Here is a 13107-nt window from a genome sequence, read left to right as displayed (position 1 = left end):
ATCTCATAGAACCGGGGAGGATTTGTTCTATGCCGTGCCTCCACCAGTATATGAAGAACAGGAAATGTCTCATGGTTGAGACATCTGTCCTTAGGTGGCTGCTCTTATCGTGACGGCATTGCTGTGTCTTAATTTGAATATTTTCTTCAGCTCAATGCCCAGGTTATGCCATCTGGTGTGTGTATAAGCATTGCCATAACCCTTGGGGTATTGTATAATCTATTGAGCCATCTTTAGATTAGGAACATTGTGACCCCCAAACTCCCCTTACCTGTCTTCCAATGTCCCTGTTCCATGCGACGGGTATATGATTGCTGCAGCAGTGACCTGTGTGACACTGTTGCAGGCAGTGATTGGCTGCAGTGGTCACATGTTCATCTTAAACAAACACGTAGCATACAGCTGATCTGAATGTCTATCCAATTTCTGCCACATGTGAATCCAGACTTTTGGGAAAAGTTCTAGTCTGGAATAGCATGTTCGACCACCGTTGATAGACCGCGGAGGTGGCCAGTAACCTAGCATTTTACAATGAAATGTTCTTGAGAACAGAATTTTTAATAAAAGGTAAATTTGAAAAGTTTTTTTTTTCCATAGCCTGTTGTAATTTTACCCATTATTTATTTGAGACTAACCCTTTAAGAGACCCTACTCCAAACATTTGATCAAAATTGTCTGTAATTTGGCTGACCAATCGCACAAAAAAATAAAATAAATAAAAGCCAATGGGGTCGTCCTCTTTCAGTAGGCGGCGTTCAAGCATCCCGAATAATCTGTCTTGCAAAATATTCCTACAATCACTGCTTTGCTCATTTTTGGATGATGTGGGTATTTAAAGAGTTAACTGTGTAATAAGTGGTTAGACTTTAAGAAATGAACTTTTACTCTGCAGTCAAAGTCTATATGTGATGCAAGGCGGCGTTCCAGTAATGCAGTGAATGAGCTCTTACATAATTTATTGCATATCTGTCAGTTACATTACACATCTAGACAGTGACGGGAGACTGCGCAAAGCCCCAAAACTAAGTGCACGGAGCAGAGGCCTTAGGACAAGGCCCGCGGCTCATCATAGTCCTCCACAGTACCTGCCGTTACCTACCGGACTTGATTCATCAAAGCTTTCACGCTGGCGTAAAAGCTTTTTGAAAAGTTTCAAAATTTAGGTGGCACGCAAGGTGGCGCCTAAACCTTGCTACCTTTTGGGCGTCTTCACACCAGGATCTCTTCTCCAACAGAATGGGTCAAGCGGGATGGGGTCGTGGTGACCGCCGCTCTTCAAATTCAGGATGAGTGGCACCAAACCAGGGACTGGAGTAGAATTTATAGCAAGGGGCACACAGAGGTGTATGCTGTTCGTCAGATGCTTCTGATTCATGAAAAGTAGTACACCCCCTAATCAAGACCACCGGTGTGAACAATGATGGCCTTAAGAGTGAAAATTTGTGGGATATCAAAACCGGCAATTTTGCACCAAATTATGTAACTTTTTAAAACTTTGTAATATTAAAAATCCCTCCTGAAGCTAATGGAAGGTGCCTAGAGTTGAGAAAAAAAAATTACAGGGCCTTGGTCCGGCGGCCACGTCTAGTGCCCTGCGAATGTTCTCGTACCTTCATCGTCCTCACTCCTCCATCGGATTAGAAAGCCACTGCATGGGCTGCTAATCAGAAGAGCAGTGGGGATGATGCAGGTAGGAGATTTCTAGGACTCTTGTCCAACGGTGATGTTGGTAGTCCGTGGTCACCAGAGAACTTCGAGCCTGCTAGGTCCCCACTGCCTTCCCGGCTCTTGTGTTGTGGTGCTATACACACGCGCAGGACATTGTTACAACCTGCTAATTTGAAGAGGCATAGGAGATTTGCAGGGCTCAAGTCCTGTAACCACGAACTACCAAAATCGCCAGTGGGCCACGGTCTTGCGAATCTATCTGCTCAGCTCAAAAGGAGACCCAATTGGTGGCCCCTGTCTTCTGCCATCATGGGGCTTATAGAAAATACTTCTTAAGTCTAAAATAAAAGGAATGTGACGTGTTCTCTTGGATATAACTCCTTTAATTTTCACTTGCGAGATTCCGCAAACTGCCTATCTGAGTTGTCCTAGCTCTTGGACCCAGACATATCAGAAGATACATTTTGGTGTCACTGAGTGGAATCAGTAACCCGTCCATCAATCTTATCGAGCACTTGCGCATCTTACTGTCCTTATTATTACGCCTTTGTCTTGCACCTTGTGACTTTGCTAAAAATCCTCCCCCTCCCCCTTCCGTCTGTGAGTTCAGGAGCACATGTTCGAGCGCTAATTTTGGCCTTCCTCCACCGTGACCTGATGTTATGCGGGGATTTGGTTACAGCCCCATCGAAAGGTCAACTCTAAAAATTGTAAGTCACGCTGATGTCCGGCTTCGGGTTCCCGGAGAGGATCGCAGAATTAGTTTGGTGTCGGGGACACGTATTTGTCCAGACAGCTGAGATGATGGTGAGAAGCTGACAGTGCGGAGGTCAGGGAGTCCTCGTGAAAGCGGTCTTGTCTTTCACAGAAAGGTCAGAGATGAGCAACCAAAATGTTAATGGCCGATATCTGCAGAGTGAATCACGGCAGCATGTATACAGGGCGGACCGCCAAAAACAGAACCATGATTCTTCCCGAATCAGTCCCCGTAATCCGGTAACTGTGCACACAATCGCTGGAAGACGTCCATGTACTCGGCCGTGTTCACATCTTTATTGAAAAATACTGGATCCTCAATCCATGTGCCCACAGCTACACACCAAATGCAGTTTGTGCGCCATCTGTGGGTGCTGGTACCTGGGGCTGGCTCCAGGACCGCTGGTGACAAATTTCCAGTGAGCCCCTCTTCGCTTTCTATTTTTCCTCTGCGCCTGTATCTGTGTGCTTGTGCGCATAGATAGAGATATATAGAGATTATTATATTATTATTATTATTTATTTATTTATTTAATAATTCTTGTTTCTAAATAACACATATATACAAATATTATTATTATTTTTTTTTCTTGTTTTTATCTCTTCTGGGATCTGGACGACTTTCTGTTTTTTTTTTTTTTATTCCGTTCTATTTTTCAATTATTTTTTTCATCTATTTCACTTGAACCTGAAAAATAAATATTATGGTATTTTATTAGCTACTCATGCGGCAAAACCAAATATATTCGTTATTTTTTATTTTTAAAAGGCGATGATATATTTTATATATTATATTCTCAATCGCATTTTCCCAAAATGCACATAATCTAAAAATCTTTAGATTTTTTTTTTCTTTATATGTACGTTTTGGGAAAATGTGATTGAGAATATTATATAAAAAAATCCCCTTTTTAAGAGTCAAAATAAAAAGGAATAAATTTGATATTGCCGCACGAGTAACTAATAAAATACCATTAATATTTATATCTCGCGTTCGAACGAAATAATGGATACAAAAATGATTGAAAATTAGAACAGAATAAAAAAAAATAAAAAATTAACGTAATAGATTTAGTTTTGCCACATGAGTAACTAATAAAATACCATAAGATTTATATCTCGTGTTCAAACGAAATAACACATTTAAAATTAAAAAAAAATAAAAATAAAATTGAAAACCGAACAGGGATCACCGTACAGTAAAGAAAATGCCAGAATTTCAGAATATAAAGGGCCCATATACTTCAGAACAGACAAGTGGACTCCTCGCTTATATACATTTGGCCAACCGGTTTCTATTCGTAGATGTATTATACTGCCACCTACTGGACTGTACCAGCACATTTTAAGTTGGGTTTAAAGTGAGGCCTTCCTCAGAAAATGAGCTACTGCTCAAGTCAGGATTTTTTGTCTACTTTTTTTTTTTTTCTTTTAATTTTACGATCTTTATTAAGAAAAAAATAGTGATATTGCAATCTTCACACTGGCCACCAGGGGCTTTTTTTTTTTTTTTTTTTTTTTTTTTTTTTTTATAACTTTCGTACGACCTGTACTTTCAAGAAGAATTTACAGTAGTCTCATTATCATCAGAGGCAGGATTACAGTGATGGGTAACACCTCTATACACAGCTGATAACCCAGGATCCACCAATCACAATAGGTGATGTCACAGCTCCTCCTCTCTTCACAATGACCTCTGCACACGCTCATTAGATGCCTCCTCATCTGTTCATTGATGCTAATGTGTATGTCAATATTCTGCCCATTGTAAAAAATTCAGTATTTTTCTTTTTTTAATACAGATTGTTATATGGGGCAGAAAAATAAATATATTTAAAGGGTATCTGTCAGTAGGATCACTCCCTCCTCCCCCTAAGTCTATATGGGCATGTAGGTCCTATATAATAGGATAAGATGATACTTTGATAGAAATGAGAAGTGAGCAGCCTCTCTGTTTTGCACAGATCTACTTTGGCCGGTGGCTGATAGAAGGAAGCCCTTACGTAGTCCTCATCGACATTGCCGCCACTGCCTGGAGCCTGGACCGCTGGAAGACTGAGCTATGGGACAGCTGCGCCATCGGGATCCCCTGGTACGATAGAGAAGCCAACGACGCTGTCCTATTCGGCTTCTTAACAGCGTGGTTCCTGGGTGAGGTACGTTCGCCGACCGACCGGTGAGGCTGACCCTAGGTAGCCCACCTTATCCCCGCACCCCCGTCCTTACCGCTCTTCATGCTCCCAGTTTGCAGCACAATGCGGTGACGAGAAGCCCTTTATCGTGGCCCATTTCCACGAGTGGCTAGCCGGCATCGGCTTATGTTTGTGTCGAGTGCGGAAACTCCCGGTGGCCACCATCTTCACCACTCATGCCACCCTCCTGGGACGATACCTGTGTGCCGGAAGCGTGGACTTCTACAATAACCTGCAGACGGTGAGATCTCTACAATGTATAGGTGCCATATTGTCTATCATGCTGTGATATTTTAGCTATAGGGAACGTCTAGGACCTTCTGGGATCTGCTAATCCCAAACTTTGGCCGTACTCCTGTGGGTAGTTAGGGTGATCTACATGATATTTGGAACCATTAATCTCCTGAACTTCTGTTATCAGAGCTCTAGAATCGAAAACCCAAGTGCCAAAAACTATAAAACTATATTACATAATTGACCAACACAATTTTTTGGACCTAAAAAAACTCGGAATGATGTATGAGATTCACTGTCTACTTAGTATTTGCCCCTTTTCATTAGACAAGTCTCTTCTCCCCCTCCCCCCCCCCCCTTCTCCCAAAATAAGTTGATCTGTGCATCCTGGGAACTGATTGGCAGGGAAATATGGCAAGTTTTAAATTCACTTATAGCGCCACCACTGGAGAAATAAAGCATTACGAATTCAAATCTATTGCTGGGTCGTCCAGAGACTTTATAGCCTCCCTGGTGGATATTATATGGATAAAAGTATTAGGACACAAATCTTAATCATTGAGTGCAGGTTTCTCATTCAGTCCCATTGCCCCCCTGCATGTATAACATTTGGCCTGTCACCCCCTCCTTTGGTGTATAACAATCACCCCCCCCCCCACCTACTGGGAGCTTCATGGCCTAGCAGCTGCATGCAGCCGTACATCACCAATGCAGAGCGTCGGATGGAGTGGTGTAAAGCTGCCACCACTGGACTCTGGAGGAGACGTGTTCTGTGCAGTGACGGATCACACTTCTCTATCTGCGTCTGATGGAGGAGTCTGGGTTTGGTGATTCCAGGAGAACATTACCTCCTGACTGCATTGTGCTCCTGTACAGATGGTGGAGGAGAATAATGCTATGGGCTGTTATCAGCGGTCGGCCTTGGGCCCTTAATTCTTCAGCTCAAGACATTGTGGACAATTGTAGCTTCCAGCTTTATGGGAACAGTTTGGGGAAGACCCTTTTCTGTTCCCCAGTGCACAAGGTCCATACAGACATGGTTGGATGAGTTTGGTGGAAGAACATGCCCTGACCTCGACCTCATCCAACACCTATACCAGAGATTGTGCTCCCAGACTCTTGTCCAACTTCAGGATGAAGGGTCAAAAATTCCCACAGATGCCTCAAAAATCTTGTAGGAATCTTCCCAGAAGAGCGGGATATGTTACATCTGGAGAGGGGCCGACTCCATATTAATGTCTATGGATGTAGAATGGGAGGTGAGAGAAGATCCTGTAGGTGTCCCAGTCCATACAGTGTGCATATGTTAACATAGCATTTCCTACAAGTGGGCTTTCTAAATCCAGACTGTTCCATGACTTGTCTATTTATCGATCTTGTTGTCATGATGAACATTGGATCTAAAGAGCCTTATAGCAGACTGCAGTTTATGTGCCCATGATGGCGGCTGAATATCCACATTAACCCGAGCTCATCTGCTGACAGTTCAATGTAGATAAGGAAGCCGGCGATCGTCAGATCTACCACCGATACTGCATGGAGCGCGCCGCGGTGCAGTGCAGCCACGTCTTCACCACGGTCTCTCAGATCACCGCGATAGAAGCTGAACATCTGCTGAAACGCAAACCTGGTAAGAGGGTGCGACACTATACTTGTGACCAGGGTTGGACTGGCCCACCAGAGAACCTGAGAATCCTCTGGTGGGCCCCGGCTTCTCCTTCAGGGGAGTTCATAGTGCAAACCTTCCAGCTGCTATGTGGATCTTGAGTGGGGGAAAAAGGTGGGCCCTCAGAATCAAATCCTCTGGTGGGCCCAATGTTCTTCAGTCTCGCACTGCATGTGACTCCTCTGCTTATTAAAGGGACTCTGGGTATTTACCATTACATTAACTTTTTCCTCACTACAGCTTGTTAGACTGTCGGATAACGTTGAGTAGTCTGTACAGTCATTGGAAGGGATAGATCTTGTCTTAAAAATGTAAGCAAGCACTGACTCTTCTACACCGGCATCGAAGGTGTAAATCACAGCTCCTGGACCCAAATGCAAGATGGTAAACTGAGCCCCCAAACTGGTGTCAGAGGGACCTTTACCTCTCCTCCGATACCCAGGCCTGGGCGCGACTGCATCCGCTATCGTCACACCATTGACATGCATGTTTTTATGGGGGCTCAAGGAGGCTTTAAATGGTACCTGTCATGTTGAAAATTGCTATTTACCAGCAGATAGAGGGTCAGTCTGCAGGTAAAAAGCATTAAAACCCTGCCTTGTTGCTGCTACTTCAGGGAGAAAATAAACAGGTGCTCAGTGCACCATTGCTGCAGCCAAACATATAAGTGCACCTTCTCACCTTGTTTTCCATCTATCGCTACCCTTCTCTTACGCTATAAAGCCAAAGTTTTCAATCAAAGAACAGGGGGACAGAGATGGAGGGAAAACAAGTAGGTGGGAAGGGTCACGTAAAAGTTTGGCCACACCAAGGGTGCACTGAGCACTTGTGCATAGTTTGAACAGTGATTCTAGGCTGACAGTCCCTCTAATCACTCCCCAGTACATTGCTTGACATTTGGCTCTGCAGTGTGTGTCTGTACAGAGCAGCCTGTCAATCAGTGTGGGGTAGTGATCACTAGGGAGTGCGCTGTAAACCGTGATTGTGATCGCTCCCTGCACCGCCCCTATGCTCCCTGCACCGCTGCTCGAGACTGATAGGTCACTCCCAGGGTATATTATAATGGACAAGCCTGATGATGGAGCAGTGAGTGGCAGTCGACCCTAGTTTCCTCTACACCCTCATTTCCCAATCCATGCCAAGACTTGCCTTCTCTCCCGGTGGTCTTTGTTCATCTGACCCCAGCAAAGACATTTCAAGACATGATGGCTGCATTGGTCACATGCTGATGCCACATGTCCTTTTTTGGGAGCATGAAACAGAGACCATTCCTAGAGCAAGGAAAACCTTGGCACCATGATCATGCTTTTGCTGTCGATCCGTAGATAAAATCCGCAACGATAGAATTTGATTGTGGATTTTACTCCTCCTGTGACAGCAATTGGCGTGCCCACTTGGAAAATCCACAGAATTTAATATCCTGTGTAAATTGGATTATGTGTATTTGGGGAAAAGTTTCCTAACGTTTTGCTGTTTCAGATGTTGTGACCCCGAATGGCTTAAACGTAAAGAAGTTCTCTGCCATGCACGAGTTCCAGAATCTCCACGCTCAGAGCAAGAACCGCATCCAGGAGTTCATCCGGGGGCATTTCTACGGGTAAGACAGTGGCACTGTAAACCCATCTAACTTGGGGAAACCGATCTTGCAGGGAACCTCTCCCCTTAGGAAAATGCTATTTACCTGTAGATATGAGGTTAATCTGCTGGTAAACAGCGTTACAATGCTCTGTGGCTACTGGGAGAAAACAGACTTCTTTCCTCCAAGGAGCTGCCGGTAAATGATTAGTTTGCCTGTCTATGGTATAGGGAATAAAATATTGATCTCTGGGATCAGGCTGCCATCTGACTGGAGCAGAGGTGGAGAATTCATCCCACCGCTCCATCTATTCTCCAGGAGACTGTCTGATACAGCCGAGCGCAAACCCTTTATAAGTCCCCCACTGACAGCTTCTCTTAATAGTAAAAATGTTGAGTAATGTTGCTTCATCTTGTCACATTTCCTTCCTTCTTATCAGTAATTACCGGATTATTCAGACTATAAAAAAACAGCAGAAAATGGGGGGAAAACATGTTTCCTGCTAACACTTCCCTGGCAGTATAAAGTACAGGGGTGAACACAAATAATATTAATGCACAAGTATAGAATAAGGGGTAATAGACCTAATGTTAGTGTCTGTCTGCAGCGTGTGTATTATGCAGCACACACAATATACGCACGCAGCTGTGCTGCACGGCCGCACGCACGCAGCTCTGCTGATGCATTACCAGACATGTGACTGATGACATGATATAAATGGTCATTCAGCTGCAGTTTCTGGGAGACCAGTGTGGGGCAGGAAAAGAGAACAGTTAATTTTGTCAATTGTGTAGTTAGTTAAATTTTATGGAACTACAGTGCTTGTAAAAGTATCCCCCCTCCCCTACCCTCTTTGCCATTTTTCCATAACCTGGAATTTCACTGTTTCTTTTGAGGGTTTTCATCAGTTCATGTAAAGAACATGGCTACAACTGTGAACATTTGGTTTTCTTTATCATGAAGCAAACAACAAATAGGACAAAATAACTGAAAACTTCAGTGTGTGTGTATAACTATTCACCTCCCTAAAGTCAGTACTTTGTGGCGCCTCCTTTTGCATCAATTGCAGCTACAAGTCACTTTGGATAAGTCTCTATGAGCTTTTCACATCTTGCTACTGAAATTTTTGTCCATTCCTCAAGGCAAAACTGCTCCAGTTTCTTGAAGATTGCAGTTCACCAGACGAAACCATGTAACTTGAAGTCTGACCACAGATTCTCAATTGGATTAAGGTCTGGGCTTTGACTAGGCCACTCCAAAACATATACAAGTTTCCCTTTAAACCACTCGAGTGTTGCTTTAGCAGTATGCTTTGGGTCATTGTCTTGTTGGAAGGTGAACCTCCATCCCAGTCTCAAATCACTGATGGACCGAAACAGGTTTTGCTCAAGAATATCCCTGTATTTTGCACCATCCATCTTCCCCCTCGACTTGGACCATTTTCCCTGTCCCTGCTGCCAAAACACATCCCCACAGTGTGTTGCTGCCACCACCATGTTTCATTGTGGGTATGGTGTTCTTGACGTGATGAGCTTTGTTGGTAAGGTGCCAGACATAGTGTTTACCTTGTGGCCTAAAGGTTAAATTTTGGTCTCCTCAGACCACAGCACCTTCCTCCATACATTTGGGAAGTCTTCCACATGTCTTTTGGCAAACTCAAAACAAGCCTTACAACTTTTGTGTGTAAATAAAGTATTTATTCGGTCACCCATGACGTGAGAGAGAGGATCCGCCCATCAAGGACAGGAAACCTACAGGTTAAAAAGGGCGGCCCTCTCTTCCCGCCTCAGTTTAGGTTTCCTGTCCATGATGGGGGACCTTGCAGGTTTACCTGCAGAAGATGGACTCCTGTCCCAGAGAGGGCCACAGCAGGTGGTTGGAGCCGGTCCGTCCCGGTCCTCTGGAGATGCCACGGCAGGGCTCATGGAGGCGCCTCCGTGAGCGTTGCGGCAGGCGCGACATCGCCTCACGGGAGGTAGATGTCCGCCAGGTGTGGGGCCGCTAGCGGGCTTCCAACCCCCCCCGCTACAGCTTGCAGGGGATCCAGGTCACGCCGGCGGCGCACGTGACGGGCGCGACCTTCTGACGTGACTTCCGGTGCGCCGAGCAGGAAGCCCTGTGACGTCACCGGAAGGGGCGGGGCTCATTTGAATTTTTGACGCGAGCAGCTGAACGCCGGGGGATTGAGGAACTGGCGGCGAGGAGCCCACCTGGATCCCACCTGGACCTGGGGAGGAAGACCAAGGAGCAGGGAACGCCCTCCTGGGGGAAAAAAAAAAAAAGGAAACGCACACCCACACATGGTACCGGTATGGCCAGTATTTAAAGGGTCTGGTAACATACAGAGGTGCTTCCCAGCCCATTCTTACATTGTAAGCTATGGAAGATTCACAGGAGCTGTCACCTAGGCAACAACATCTGCTGCAGGAGCAGCCCTCTGGGGAGCCCTCCCAACTAGTGGCGCAGCGTCATTCCCGGCTAGGGTCTGGTCGTACAGCTAGAAGAGCTACCACTAAGAGCAGGAAGGACGGTCCGGTGCGGCGTGATTCCTCGCCATGCATGCTGGATTTTTCTGCTTCTACGGTACCGAAGGTTCTGTGGGGTGAGTGGAATCTTCGTGAAAGTTCTACTAATGTTTCCTCCTTCTTTCTATCTATGACTTTCTTTTAGAGCAAGAAATGTTCCTTGAAGTCCAAGCACAGAGAGTGTGCCTTATGCAGCTGTCCGCTCCCTGATTCATATAGCAAAAGGTTATGTCAGCTTTGTATCAGCAAAATGATATCAGAGGAGACCCCAGATTTTTCCCTAGGCCTAAGAACTTTAATAAGGGAAGAAATAGGCAAAGCATTGCAAGGTTCAGAGTCTGGGCATATTCCTCAAGAAACCCAGCTGGGTTCAGACTCTGAGCTATCGGTCGCTTCCTCCTCCGCCTTCTCTTCCTCTGATAGTGAGCCAGATAGACAGTGCTTCCCCCTGAAGGAGGTCGATGCCCTAGTAAAAGCCGTCCGATCTACAATGGGGATAGTGGACTCGAGGGTAGAGAAGTCAGCTGAGGATGTTATGTTTGGTGGTCTGGGGCTAAAGAAGAGAAGGGTCTTTCCAGTAAATTCAAAGGTGAAAGACCTCATCGATAAGGAGTGGAGAAAGCCTGACAAGAAGGGTAGTGTTCCTCCATCCTTTAAAAGGAAATATCCGTTTGAGGATGCTATGTGTTCCTCCTGGTTAAAAGCACCCAAGCTGGATGTTGCTGTTACTAAAGCAGCGAAAAGAACTTCCCTCCCGTTCGATGATATGGGTGCATTGAGAGACCCCCTAGACAGACAGGCTGATACTTTCTTGAAAGGGGCATGGGAGACAGCTGCAGGAGCACTGAGACCAACAGTAGCAGCTACCTGTACGTCCAGAGCCCTGATGGTGTGGCTTGAACAGCTAGACAGTCAGTTGAAGGATGGGACTTCTAGGAAAGACCTTTTCTTCCCTTCCACTGGTTCAGGGGGCGGCAGCTTTTCTTGCTGATGCATCTGTGGACTCGATGAGGTTGGCAGCAAAGTCAGCAGCACTGTCAAATGCGGCTCGGCGAGCCTTGTGGATTAAAAGCTGGCCAGGGGATTTACAGACTAAGTCCAGACTGTGTACAATCCCGTGTGAAGGAGAATACCTCTTTGGTCAGACCATGGACGACTTATTGGAGAAAGCGGGGGACCCTAAGAAGGGGTTTCCATCAGTACCTCTACCCTTCTTTAAGAGATCGTTCCGGAAGAGGAAATTTTTCCGGAAGAGAGATTTCAAGGAGCAAGACAAGTCTGATGAAAGAGGTCGAAAAGGTAGAGGTCTACTCTTTGGTCCGTCTCCAAAAATTGAGCAGAAGCCAGGGGATACACAATCAGCCCAGGTGGGAGGGAGATTGTCATTTTTTTTGTCCCAGCTTGGGAACAGATTTCTCATAGTAATTGGATTTTGAGCCTGATTAAGTATGGTCTTTAAATTTAAAGCATTGCCTCACAAAAGGTTCATGGTTGTTCCCTCCAGTTCTTCCCCAGAACGCCAGGCTGCCCTCGTTTCGGAAGTACAAACCCTAATAAGAAAGCACGTCCTGATTGAGGTTCCGGAAGCTGAAAAGGGTCTTGGTTTCTACTCCCCGCTCTTCTTGATTCCGAAACCGGATGGAAGTTTCAGGACAATTATAAATCTGAAATCCCTGAATAATTTCCTTAAAATACACAGCTTTAAAATGGAGTCTTTAAAATCCGTAATAAAGTTACTTTTTCCCCACTGCTATATGGTAGTGCTCGATCTCAAAGATGCGTATTACCATATCCCAATTCATAGTAATTACCAGAAATACTTGAGGCTGGCCATTGAAATAGACGGGGTGGTTAAACACTTCCAATACACTGCACTCCCCTTCGGTTTAGCTATAGCCCCACGGGTTTTTACTAAAGTAATGGCGGAAGTTATGGCCCATATAAGAGAAAGGGACATTCTAATTATCCCTTACCTGGATGATCTCCTGATAGTGGGGAATTCGTTGGTTCAGTGCGAGACCCACCTGCAGGAGACCATGTCGGTCTTAAAGAGTTTGGGGTGGTTTCTAAATTTAGAAAAGTCTAGACTATCTCCACTCAAGGTACAACAATATCTGGGGGTCATATTAGATTCCAGGAAACAGCTATGTTGTCTTCCAGAAGAGAAAATTGATAGAATCCGGGAGTTGGTAGAACAATGTATACGTAAACCTTCTATGTCACTCCGTAAGGCCATGTCACTATTGGGAACCTTCACCTCCACTTTTCCTGCGGTTCGTTGGTCACAATTGGATTCAAGAGCCTTTCAGTGGGATGTGTTGTACAATAACGCAGCTTTAGAGGGGCATCTAGACCGTAAGTATTCGCTAGGTCCTCGTGCCATATGGTCCCTTCGTTGGTGGTTACGACAAGACAATCTTGCTAAAGGGGTTCCCTGGGAATGTAGTCCAACTGCAGTCTTGTCCACTGATGCAAGTGCTACAGGTTGGG

General features: G+C 45.3%; 1 protein-coding gene across 1 annotated transcript in view; it reads left to right on the top strand.

The window, feature by feature from the left end:
- Positions 1-13107, top strand: part of GYS1 (glycogen synthase 1) — a 40715-nt gene that overhangs the window by 16990 nt on the left and 10618 nt on the right. The window contains exons 3-6 of the mRNA XM_073656397.1: positions 4389-4580; positions 4669-4857; positions 6336-6480; positions 7996-8113. Coding sequence (XP_073512498.1) covers positions 4389-4580; positions 4669-4857; positions 6336-6480; positions 7996-8113 — 644 coding nt within the window. The remainder of the gene's footprint in view (positions 1-4388; positions 4581-4668; positions 4858-6335; positions 6481-7995; positions 8114-13107) is intronic.

This window comes from Phyllobates terribilis, unplaced genomic scaffold (genome assembly GCF_046119375.1).
Source record: "Phyllobates terribilis strain yellow unplaced genomic scaffold, ASM4611937v1 Scaffold_12__6_contigs__length_324123572, whole genome shotgun sequence".
Lineage (NCBI taxonomy): Eukaryota > Metazoa > Chordata > Amphibia > Anura > Dendrobatidae > Phyllobates > Phyllobates terribilis.
The sequence above is the reverse complement of the archived record's forward strand: the minus strand, read 5'-3'. Positions and strand labels throughout refer to the sequence as shown.